At 40.4% G+C, this 12,293-nt stretch overlaps 1 protein-coding gene and 1 non-coding gene across 2 annotated transcripts; both read left to right on the top strand.

The window, feature by feature from the left end:
* Positions 1 to 1,539: 1,539 nt before the first annotated feature.
* Positions 1,540 to 7,968, top strand: LOC146492234 (uncharacterized). Its single transcript, XM_085151462.1, has one exon. The coding sequence runs from the start codon at positions 2,599 to 2,601 to the stop codon at positions 6,130 to 6,132; it is 3,534 nt and encodes a 1,177-aa protein (XP_085007588.1). The 5' UTR covers positions 1,540 to 2,598; the 3' UTR covers positions 6,133 to 7,968.
* Positions 7,969 to 12,074: 4,106 nt separating this feature from the next.
* On the top strand, positions 12,075 to 12,193 carry LOC146492233 (5S ribosomal RNA). Its single transcript, XR_014872661.1, has one exon. It is a non-coding gene; the product is annotated as a 5S ribosomal RNA (ribosomal RNA).
* The last annotated feature ends 100 nt before the right edge of the window (positions 12,194 to 12,293 follow it).

The following is a 12,293-nucleotide window of genomic DNA, read 5'->3' as shown; positions in this document are numbered from 1 at the left end:
ACGCTTTGGGAGTGAGAACGTGTTGGACAAATCAGACTATGAGGCAAAAAGAAAGCGCAGCTTTTTTGGTTTCATGGACAAAAGAATTTCTGTGGCTGGAATATGACGAGCTAAATAACATGATGTTCTGCCAGGTGTGTTGTGAGTTTCATTTGATTTCTGAGTCGACAAGCGCCTTTGTTACTGGGACCAGTCATTTTAAGAAAGACCCCATCAGAACCCATGAGAAATGCAAGAAATGCATTATTGCCCAGTCTGCAGTATCTTTCCCAGAACAAACACCAATTGCAAAAAAACATACTACAAATAAACCAAGCACAACAAGAACTCCTGAAAAAGCTGTTTAGAACAGCGTGCTATATTGCAAAGAGTGAACTACCATTGGCAGAATTTATCAGTCTTTGCAAACTTCAAAAAGCAAATGGCCTAGATCTTGGTTCCACTTACTTCTTACCTGTGACTTCAGTGAAAATTTCAGATTCAGGATCTGACACAGACTGATTCATGTTCTACACAGTTCTTACAAGTTCATAGAAATTTCTGTTCAATTAGAACCAAGTATTTGAGTTGATGGTTTTAATTTTTATACAGTTGTTGTGATTTGTATTTTAAAATTTTTTTGATTAATTTTTGTTTCCGTTACAATATTATACTTTACAATATTATACATTAAAGGAAACAAAAACGTAAAAAAAAAATATTTTTTTATTCGGGCTACTTAAATTTATTTTGGGCTACCAAAAACTGAAGAATGCCTGCCCGAAGGGCAAATTCATAAGGGCCAAATTAATACGTTTTTCATCAGATATTGATGCTTCTTTCTTATGTGACACAAAAAATAGGAGGAGACAGATCTTTGCTTGTGTTGTTTTTTTAAGTTCATTCATTCAAAACTAACTGTAAGACACTTAACTACATTGCAGTCTGTGTTATTGTTGTAGACCTAATTATCACCTTTAAAGTGTTTGTGCTAATAACATCATGTAGAGTAAGACAGGCATAGAGAACAGCACTGACTGGGAGAGGCTTTGAACAGATGAAACACTCAAATCAATTCAACACTTTAAAAATGCACAAGCATCTTTCAAAAACCTATTTATTTAATCTATCATCATTGATATTATTATGTACAGTTATAATGTACTGTCATCTCCCTTAAATAAACAGGCAGCCTTAAAGTGTGAAATAGTCACTTGTCTACTGTCTCAGTGGCTGATAGTGTCCCACAGGCCTCAATGTAAGCTTGAAGACATTATGTTTAAATTGTTTAATGATAAACAGATTTTGAATGAAAGCGAGGAAACTTCGGTAGCACAAAAAAGTGCCTATTCTTTGTTCCCATATGGTTCAGTCATATTACCGTTATTTCCCCCTAAGGTGTTCCCAAAGACACCGGGTTAATACAAAAATATAATCAATATTCTGTTTACGTGGTGACAACGTCGCTTTTAGCCTTCAATCAGAAAGCTTGACGTTGGCTAGTTAAGCATCGGGCTAACGTTTAAAGCGTTCACTCGAGGGAAGTAACTCGTATTACTGCTAATGCTGTGTAATCTTAGTTAAATTCACAGCATATTCTAGAAGTTACCCTGCAATAACTAACTGTTAGAATAGCGGCACCGTATTGTATCGCACTGAGTGCACTTCAATCCTTTATCTCGCGAGTTTGCTAGCTAGCAAAATAATAATACCAATTTTAAAAAATAACATGTGTAACGTACACACTCGAGAAAATTATTTACTAGGACTTACGCAAACTCCCCCGTTGTGAAAACGTACAAATCCTTCTTGAAGACTCCTTCTTGTATTTTTCGTTTTCCAGCAAACACTCATTAAAACGGCCTCCAGGCACGTTAGTGCACTCACCCCCGACTGATCAGGGAGTGTGGGGGGGTCACACATTGAAACAGACTAACGTGCAGAGGTACAAGGCAGCACAGGCAGAGAAATGTTGCTTTTAGACTTTGCGACTCATTTTATTTCTCTATCTGATAAGAAAACTATTCAATCAGATAGTTATTTGTGGTGAATGAAATACGGTTACAGTTTCAAGAAGTTTTAAGCACCAAATCCAAAATCCAAGCACTGCAATATTAAAATCCAATTCAATTTCTTGTTTGCTCCGAAATCTACGACATGACTATATACAGAAAAGCTTGACGTGGTATGCAAAAAAAAAAAAAACGAAAAAAATACAAATACACGAACAAAAAATGTTTTAACTGTCAGTTTCGTCATTTTAAAATTTTCCAAAACTAACATTTTCTTTGATTGACTGATATTAAATTGATTAGGATCAAATTTAGAGTGAACAATATTACACAAACAAACACGTGTGTGCGCATGCGCACATATTAGAACGCTTCGATCCCTTGTTACGTGATAACTTTGCTTTGATCTTTTCTGACGTGGTAACTTTGCTTTGATCCCAAACCCCTTAAATAGGAGCGCTCACCTATGTTACTTTATGCTTAACGGACATTGACCTGCAGCAACTAAAACCCTTTCGAGAAGTTTTGAGAGCAATTTACAGGAGAAACCAAAACAAGTTCAGTTTTGTTTCTCACCAATTCACAGCACAAACAGACACATTACACCATGTCAGCCAACCCATCCTTCGGCTCAGATGAGCTTGAAATATCTAAAGGGACCATTTTGGGAGATCACCACGTGGTGGAGGCTTTCCTTGGAGAAGGAAACTTTGGTGTTGTAACCAAATGTCGCGATACAAAAAACAACCAAACTGTGGCTATTAAAGTCAACAAGAGCGACCCTGAAATTCTGCTACAGGCAAAACAGGAAATTTTCATCCTGGAGCAGCTACGACGCTTGGATCCAGACAGGTGCAACATTGTCAAATGGAACAGCTATTTCCTCGATGGAGAGCGCATTTGCTTAAATTTTGAACTCCTCGACCAAAGCCTGTCAGACTACATAGGGGACCGGAATAACCAGGGTCTCCCAGTGAGAGAAATCAGGCCAATTTTGCATCAGCTCGCAAATGCTCTGTTCCACCTGGGTTCTGTGGGAATAGTGCATGCTGACCTCAAACCTGTCAACATCATGGTTGTGAACCGCAGTGAGTCTCCCGTCAAAGTCAAACTTATAGACTTTGGCATCGCATGTAACACTTCTGCGGTGATTGCTGGTGGTGCTGTGGGGACAATTGGTTATTGTGCACCTGAGATTATGCTTGGCACTCCATATGATGAAGCAATTGACATGTGGTCTCTGGGGCTGGTAGCCGTGGAGCTTGCTACAGGGGTGCCTCTCTATCCTGGGGAAGACGATTATGATGTTTTGAAGTTCATAATTGAAACTCAGGGTCAGCTACCAGATCATCTTCTAGAGTCTGGCTTGTACACTGATTGCTATTTCATCAAGGATAACTACAACGAACAGCGCTGGACATTTAAGACCCAAGAACAATTTCAATACGAGACAGATTATCAATCAAAGGAAACTCGATCGATAAAACTTAAGTGTCTCGATGACCTTGAACAATTACTGAAGGTTAGGCGAGGACCGGAAAATGGCCAACCATTATTTGTAAGGCTAATCAAACAAATGTTGGCCTTGGATGCAAATCAGCGCATAACACCCTCGGAGGTTCTGAAGCATCCCTTTTTCGACCCTGGCCTCTCAGGGAGAGCCCCCTGCACTGACATGAATAGCACAGGGGGAGAAAACCTTGTGCTCTCTCAGCAGTCTTCAAGCTGGAAAAGTCATGGATCGCAAAAATTCAACTGCAGTTTCCAAAACTCAGTTGAATTTCCTCAAAAAGGACACATCAACACCTCAGCCAACCCATCTTCCTCTGAAGATGATCTTGAAATAACGGAAGGGACCATTTTGGGAGATCACCACGTGGTAGAGGCCTTCCTCGGAGAAGGAGGCTTTGGATTGGTAACCAGATGTCGCGATACAAAAAACAACCAAACTGTGGCTATTAAAGTCAACAAAAGCGACCCTGAAATTCTGCTACAGGCAAAACTGGAAATTTTCATCCTGGAGCAGCTAAGACGCTTGGATCCAGACAGGTGCAACATTGTCGAATGGAACGGCTATTTTCTCGATGGAGAGCGCATTTGCTTAAATTTTGAACTCCTCGACCAAAGCCTGTCAGATTACATAGGGGACCGGAATAACCAAGGTCTCCCAATGAGAGAAATCAGGCCAATTTTGCATCAGCTCGCAAATGCTCTGTTCCACCTGGGTTCTGTGGGAATAGTGCATGCTGACCTCAAACCTGGAAACATCATGGTTGTGAACCGCAGTGAGTCTCCCATCAAAGTCAAACTTATAGACTTTGGACTCGCATTTCCTGCTTCTGCACTGATTCCTGGTAACCGTGTGGGGACGGTTGGTTATATTGCACCTGAGGTTATGCTTGGCATTCCATATGATGAAGCAATTGACATGTGGTCTCTGGGGCTGGTAGCCGTGGAGCTTGCTACAGGGGTGCCTCTCTATCCTGGGGAAGACGATTATGATGTTTTGAAGTTCATAATTGAAACTCAGGGTCAGCTACCAGATCATCTTCTAGAGTCTGGCTTGTACACTGATTGCTATTTCATCGAGGATAACTACAACGAACAGCGCTGGACATTTAAGACCCAAGAACAATTTCAATACGAGACAGATTTTCAATCCAAGGAAACTCGATTGATAAAACTTAAGCGTCTCGATGACCTCGAACAACTACTGAAGGTTAGGCGAGGACCTGAAAATGGCCAACCATTATTTGTAAGGCTAATCAAACAAATGTTGGCCTTGGATGCAAATCAGCGCATAACACCCTCAGAGGTTCTGAAGCATCCCTTTTTCAACCCTGGCTTCTCAGGGAGAGCCCCCTGCACCGATATGAATAACACAGGGGGAGAAAACCTTGTGCTCTCTCAGCAGCCTTCAAGCTGGAAAAGTCATGGATCGCAAAAATTCAACTGCAGTTTCCAAAACTCAGTTGAATTTCCTCAAAAAGGCCACATCAACACCTCAGCCAACCCATCTTCCTCTGAAGATGATCTTGAAATAACGGAAGGGACCATTTTGGGAGATCACCATGTGGTAGAGGCCTTCCTCGGAGAAGGAGGTTTTGGTTTGGTAACCAGATGTCGCGATACAAAAAACAACCAAACTGTGGCTATTAAAGTCAACAAAAGCGACCCTGAAATTCTGCTACAGGCAAAACTGGAAATTTTCATCCTGGAGCAGCTACGACGCTTGGATCCAGACAGGTGCAACATTGTCGAATGGAACGGCTATTTCCTCGATGGAGAGCGTATTTGCTTAAATTTTGAACTCCTCGACCAAAGCCTGTGGGACTACATAGGGGACCAGAATAACCAAGGTCTCCCAATAAGAGAACTCAGGCCAATTTTGCATCAGCTCGCAAATGCTCTGTTCCACCTGGGTTCTGTGGGAATAGTGCATGCTGACCTCAAACCTGGAAACATAATGGTTGTAAAGCGCCATGAGTCTCCCATCAAAGTCAAACTTATAGACTTTGGACTCGCATTTCCTGCTTCTGCACTGATTCCTGGTAACCGTGTGGGGACGGTTGGTTATTGTGCACCTGAGGTTATGCTTGGCATTCCATATGATGAAGCAATTGACATGTGGTCTCTGGGGCTGGTAGCCGTGGAGCTTGCTACAGGGGTGCCTCTCTATCCTGGGGAAGACGATTATGATGTTTTGAAGTTCATAATTGAAACTCAGGGTCAGCTACCAGATCATCTTCTAAAGTCTGGCTTGTACACTGACTGCTATTTCATCGAGGATAACTACAACGAACAGCGCTGGACATTTAAGACCCAAGAACAATTTCAATACGAGACAGATTTTCAATCCAAGGAAACTCGATTGATAAAACTTAAGCGTCTCGATGACCTTGAACGACTACTGAAGGTTATGCAAGGACCTGAAAATGGCCAACCATTATTTGTCAGGCTAATCAAACAAATGTTGGCCTTGGATGCAAATCAGCGCATAACACCCTCGGAGGTTCTGAAGCATCCCTTTTTCGACCCTGGCCTCTCAAGGAGAACCCCCTGCACCGATATGAATAACACAGGGGGACAAAACCTTGTGCTCTCTCAGCAGCAATCATCGTTTGGGTGGCCAGAATTCTAGGGAAGCTAGAAATTCTTGTGGAAAAAAAAGCCCAAAACAATAACATCAACAAAAACAACCAATGAATATGTTCTTAAACTTGGGCACAATTTGGCTTGAAATCCATCAACTAATCTGTCAATATTCAAAGCGGAGCAGCAGACAACTTACCATCACATCAGTCCTTCAATCAGACCTACAACAAACGTCTTCCTTCTCTCACCCCAACCGGTCGCAGCAGATGGCCCCGCCCCCACCTGAGCCTGGTTCTGCTGGAGGTTTCTTCCTGTAAAAAGGGAGTTTTTCCTTCCCACTGTCGCCAAAGTGCTTGCTCATAGGGGGTCATATGATTGTTGGGTTCTCTGTATGTATTATTGTAGGGTCTACCTTACAATAATACATACAGCCTTGAAGTGACTGGTGATGTGATTTGCTGCTGAATGAATTCGGAACTAATTGGAAATCTGGATATTAATTAAATAAACCTGCTTTGAGCATCAATTAATTGTTGTTTGAAATTCTTTATAAATATATAAATATAGTGCCACTCTTCTACTGTTTAAATTGCAACTGTTTAAAACTGACTAATTTATTCATACACTTGAGCATAAACAAACACACGGTAAATGGCCTGTATTTGTACAGCACTTTACTTAGTCCCCAAGGACCCCAAAGAGCTGTACACTACATTCAGTCATTCACACATTCACACACACATTCACACACTGGTGATGGCAGCTACATTGTAGGCAGCATGGATCCATCCTTTCATGCTATTTATGCCAAATTCTGACTTGATCATTTGCATGTCAGAGCAGAAATCAAGACTCATCAGACCAGGCAACATTTTTCCAATCGTCAAGTGTGTAGAACTGTAGCTTCAATTTCCTGTTCTTAGCTGACCAAAATGCTCTTCTGCATTCTTTGGCTGCAACAAATGGTTGTATGAGCTACGGTTGCCTTCCTATCAGACATTTTTCTCTGACCGTTGACATCAATAAGCCAGTTTTTCCGAGAGAACTGCCTTTCACTGGATATTTTCTCTTTTTTGTCACCGAAAAGGGTGTCTGTGTTACTTCTTGTCTTATTTTGATAATCCTAGTCTGTGTTCCCATGTTTGTCCACTTCCCTGATCAGTGTATATATTGTCTCTGTTTTCCTCTGTCCTTTGTCAGAGTGTCTGTTCACCTACCCCCTGTGTCTCCATGTTCCCAGTGTTCAAGGTTTCCGAGTGTTTTCCCAGTTTAGGTTTTCATGGTTGGTTCTGTTTGCTACTCAGCCAGAATAAACAGCTCGCTCTTTTAAAAAGTAGGCTCCAGAATGGATGATGGGATGTTCGCATGTCTTTATGTAACACTGAGTGTGCTGAACTAAAGGTAGGCCTAGTTTCATTTTCATGGTCATTATTATCAAGACAATGATTACGCCTTATTCTGATTATTTCTCCCTTTTGGAGGTGTAACGTTTACATGAGGGGTGTAGGAACATTTCCCCCTAAATATATTTTGATAAACTAATGTTGAAGTCACTGTTTTTGTCGTATTGATGATGCAGCTCAAATAAATGCTTTTAAATAAAAGAATAACCATTCAAAGTGCTCAGTGGTGAAACTGTAACTCTTTCAGAGTTTGACAGCTGGACAAGTGATTTAAAGAAACATGAGATGAGTGCAGCATATTATCTGAACAGACATCATTCAATGAGCAAGAATAAACACTGACAAGAGAAACACTTCACTGTTGATTATCATATGAAGTCTAATGAAAGCTGTTAATCTGTTAATATCCTGTTAATCTGCATACAGCAAATAAAGAACATGTGACTTTAAAGCATCCAGCAAAGTGATAACTGTCCTCTGCCCACTAAGTAGTGACTCTACAAAAGATTATTTTCAATATCATCTTTATATTATATTTATATTATATTTAGTTATTCTCCAGCGCAACAATGTAAGGAGCTCTGTGATTGGTTAGGAAAGGACAGAGTGGCTACCTCGATTTTTCTTCACTGCAAATTGATCCATAGCTTTGTTCTGTAAAGGCTAACAAAGTGCTTTTGCTTTACAAACACATTTAGCGTCGGTATTCACTCTCTTAAAATGCCACTGGACACTGGAGTTAAATGGAGCCCTGATCCTCAGTTTTGTTGTTCCTAACATTTCTTATAGATAGCACAGATAGTGCCCCACTGCAATAATCACTCATGTCTAGATAGTCCTGTTAAAAAGGAGTTTTTCCTCCCCACTGTTGCATAGCAAACCTAGCAAACGCAAACTATTCTATAAAACGATCTAATTTAAACGAATAATCCAGTTGAAGCTTCAGACAGCCGTCATATGACAGTGAAACACTGCCATCTGCTGGACTCAAATAACAAAGACGCTGCCTTGACAGGTGAGGGAGTTTCTGCACGACTCAAGCATCAAACTACAGAACTATTAGAGCGGACATGGTGCTCTAATGGCTGCTTCGTAGGTCAGAAAGGATCAAACATATCAAGAAATTATAAAACACAAAACGTCTCTTATTGCCCAGGGCCCAGGAAGTGAGTGTGTTCCTTATAGCCGATTAAACCTTAGCAGGTTATTTTGATGTGTTACAGATGAAACAGCTATCCAGTAACATTCAGCTACAAAATGGTTTTTTTATAATTACTTTTTTACAGCTTCGCACTTTTACACAAGTTTCATCATCAGTCACAATGGCTGCTGCTAAAATTGAGTACAAGATATTTGTTGGCCTGATTAAAAGGTCTTGATGCGTGCTCAATCATCCAGGGAAGTAAATCTCCAAAAGTTGATTCTGTTCTTCTGGACGTAGCGTTTTCAGTCAGAGAAACCAGCCGACTGAAGGAACAATGGGCTGGGAGGTCAGTTCCTTAATCATGATTATGCAAATTCTCATGACCACTAATCAACAACCACTGATCAATGGTCTTGAGTACCATTCACAGAGAATTGGAGAATGGCTACAATCACAGCATTGTAAGATGGTGAAAGATGTACCCTTAGGCCCCCTCCTTGATTCAGAGATGGTCTTTCCCTTTTCATGTAAATGGCCTCCTTGACTCCGCCCTCAAACCAGCGTTCATTGCAGGTATTGTTGACAATCATATTGTATCGTGTAACCATCCAGCTCACATATTAAATGTAAATGTAAATGATTTGTTGAACTTAAGACATGATGAATGTTCCTGCATTAAAACACATCCAGCCTAGTGTTCTCACTCTACCTAAATGGATCTGTTACATTAGTGACATATGGGAGTTGTGTTTCAGTCTTTTCCACATGAGGACATTTACATTTAGTTTTTGCTTTACTGATGAGTGGCTGGTTAACCTGCAGTGGTTGAAGTATGTGTCGGTCGTCTGGAAGCGTAGGTGTAGAAGATGTCTTTAATGTAATGCTCTGAAGGTGTCAGTGATTACTGTGAATTCATTATAAAACTGGATTTCAGTGAATAAAGTGAATAAAGACAGGCCCTCATGGTGAAGCTCAGGTGTCCATAAAGAGTAACAGGAGAGCTTTGCCATACTTTCAGATATTTTACATGAGCCAGTCTTTCAAAAAATAAATAAATAAATAAATAATTCATTTATCCACAGGAAACACAATGCTCATATCTGAAAGTAAACTCTGATATATATCCCCGACTAGGGTTACTACTAAATAAAGGATTGCCCCAAGATGACTAAATATATAAAGACACTCTCCAAAAGAAGGAGTTAAAGGGATTTTATTTATTGTACAAGCAATATCTTCATAAGAATTACAAATTCTGCAGACATATTACCTTCTTACTGAACCTGAATAACTCACACACAGACGTGTCCACACATTTAGAATCTGCAGCTTAGAAACATCTTCAGGTTTAAAAGATATATATAGCTGGATGTCGTCTGCGTAGCAGTGGTAGCGAATGTCCTCAAAGGGGCTCAAAATATGCTGGAGAGGAAGTAGATATATTAAAAACAGCACAGAACCTTGTGGCACACCATAGGACAGGGACGTGGAAGATGACCTGTACTTAGAGACCGCCACAGAAAAGTATCGTTCATAGAGATACGAGGAGAACCACTCTAAGGCAGACCCAGATACACCAACCCAGTATTTCAGCCTTTCAAGCAAAATGTAATGGTCAACGGTGTCAAAGGCTGACGTGAGGTCCAACATTAGGAGTACAGAACACTTTCCTGCATTGTTTTGCATCAGAATGTCATTGGAAACTCTAAGAAGGGCTGTTTCAGTAGAATGAGCTCTATGAAGGCCAGACTGAAATTTGTCAAAGATATTATGTTAACAGACAACAGAAGCAGACAGAGTTAACCTGAGCTTGAAGAGTCAGCAGAGCGACTTTTCACAGGGGAACAGGACCTGTTGATTTTTCTAACTGATGGCTACACACAGCTCTGCAGAACAGGTAATTACCGCTGTTCGGTTTAATATTTGATTTTAAACAGTGTTTGAAGCTAAGACAAATACAGATCATATATTTTCATACAGTGATGTTCCAGTCGGGTTAATGTTTGCGTGTCCTCACTGTAAAGACTGCAGGTTACTGGAGCGTGTCTGAAAATGTGACCCTTCAGTCTAATATTGACACCGTTATGCCATCTGCACTTTGATCCCGCTACCTACTCTTGAAAACGATGTGCGCATCTACTTCACTATTTACGGTTCAACATGTTTCCTGTTGCTCTGAGGTGCATCCAACAAACACACAAATCATTTACCACTAATAATAACAATTTTACTTTATTAATTTATTAATATAAACATATATGTAGCAAAGGTTTTATTCAAATTTATGCAGCCCAGGATAAAAGTTGGTCTTTTTTGATATAGGATATTTGGAAGTTATTTTATTGTTATGATTTTTGCATTTTGTTATTTAATTGGTTGCAAAAAAGAAAACAAGTTTATGTAAACAAGTGGAAATTAATCCTCCTGAGAATAAGCCTTTTAAATAACCTTGGTGGGTTTTTTGGTTGTTCAAGAGTTGAACCATACACAGGATCATAGGTGGCTGAATGCAGTTAGGTAATCTCATACATGTCACAGCTGTGTAAGCACTGATATTGATAATAGATGGGATCACAAAGAGAAAACATTTTTGCTAAATGTAATTATTATATTAGAAATTTATAAAACTTCTAATTCGAATTTTTCCAAATGAGAACATATACCTTTTTTTTTGCTTTACTGATCAGTGGTTGGTTGGTTAACTGCAGGTGTTCAGGCACAAGTCAGTCGTCTGGAAGAGCAGGTGGTGAAGATGACTTCAGCGACTGAAATGCCCTGAAGGTGGAATTAACGTTAAACTTTATTTGAACATGAATCGGCAAAGACAGGCCTCCATCCTGACATGCAGTACTTGCATTACTTATGTATGATATGCATCCTCACAGAACCCAGATGATGCCAGCATGTTTTTTAAGCCAATGTCTGGATATGAGTATATGTGCATGTGAGTATAAGTGTGGCAGGAGAGTGAGTTCGCCCTCTTTCTTGGAAGTATACAAAAGCCAACGAGTTCTTACCGAATGAGAAGTGAAGCCTGGAGATGAGCAGAGATCAAGTCAAGTGCAGTTCAGACACGCTGTTAAGTGAAAGGACACCTCAGAAACAGCCTTTTTATACATGCTGTAACGACACATACACGCTTACGTTTTTTGTTTTCTATATTTAAGTTAAAATCTCCAAACCACAAAAATGTTGGACTTCCAAATCGTCCGAACACACTGTGTGCTCTGTCACTTTTACACTGTGCTGTAATCAACGAACATGTGTTATTGTCGTGATGTTACTGCGAGAAAATCATTTTTGCAGTTCAATGTGGAAGCTGCAGTTAATAACCAAGGTTTGCATGTTGTCGCTGTAACATATGACGTTTAGCACAATAATATATATCAAACTGTGTGACATTTGCCACCGATAAAAGGTCTTTTTGACAGGTAATCTTTCGCTTACGGCCATACCACCCTGAACACGCCCGATCTCGTCTGATCTCGGAAGCTAAGCAGGGTCGGGCCTGGTCAGTACTTGGATGGGAGACCGCCTGGGAATACCAGGTGCTGTAAGCTTTTGCACTTCCACACACAAACTGCAGAGGGCGCTGCTCACTCAGTGGAGGCAGCTTCATGACAACGCTCCTGATTGCATTTCGCTTTTGTGCAAAACAAA

Source organism: Neolamprologus multifasciatus, chromosome 23 (assembly GCF_963576455.1).
Source record: "Neolamprologus multifasciatus chromosome 23, fNeoMul1.2, whole genome shotgun sequence".
NCBI classification, from domain to species: Eukaryota; Metazoa; Chordata; class Actinopteri; order Cichliformes; family Cichlidae; genus Neolamprologus; species Neolamprologus multifasciatus.
The sequence above is the reverse complement of the archived record's forward strand: the minus strand, read 5'-3'. Positions and strand labels throughout refer to the sequence as shown.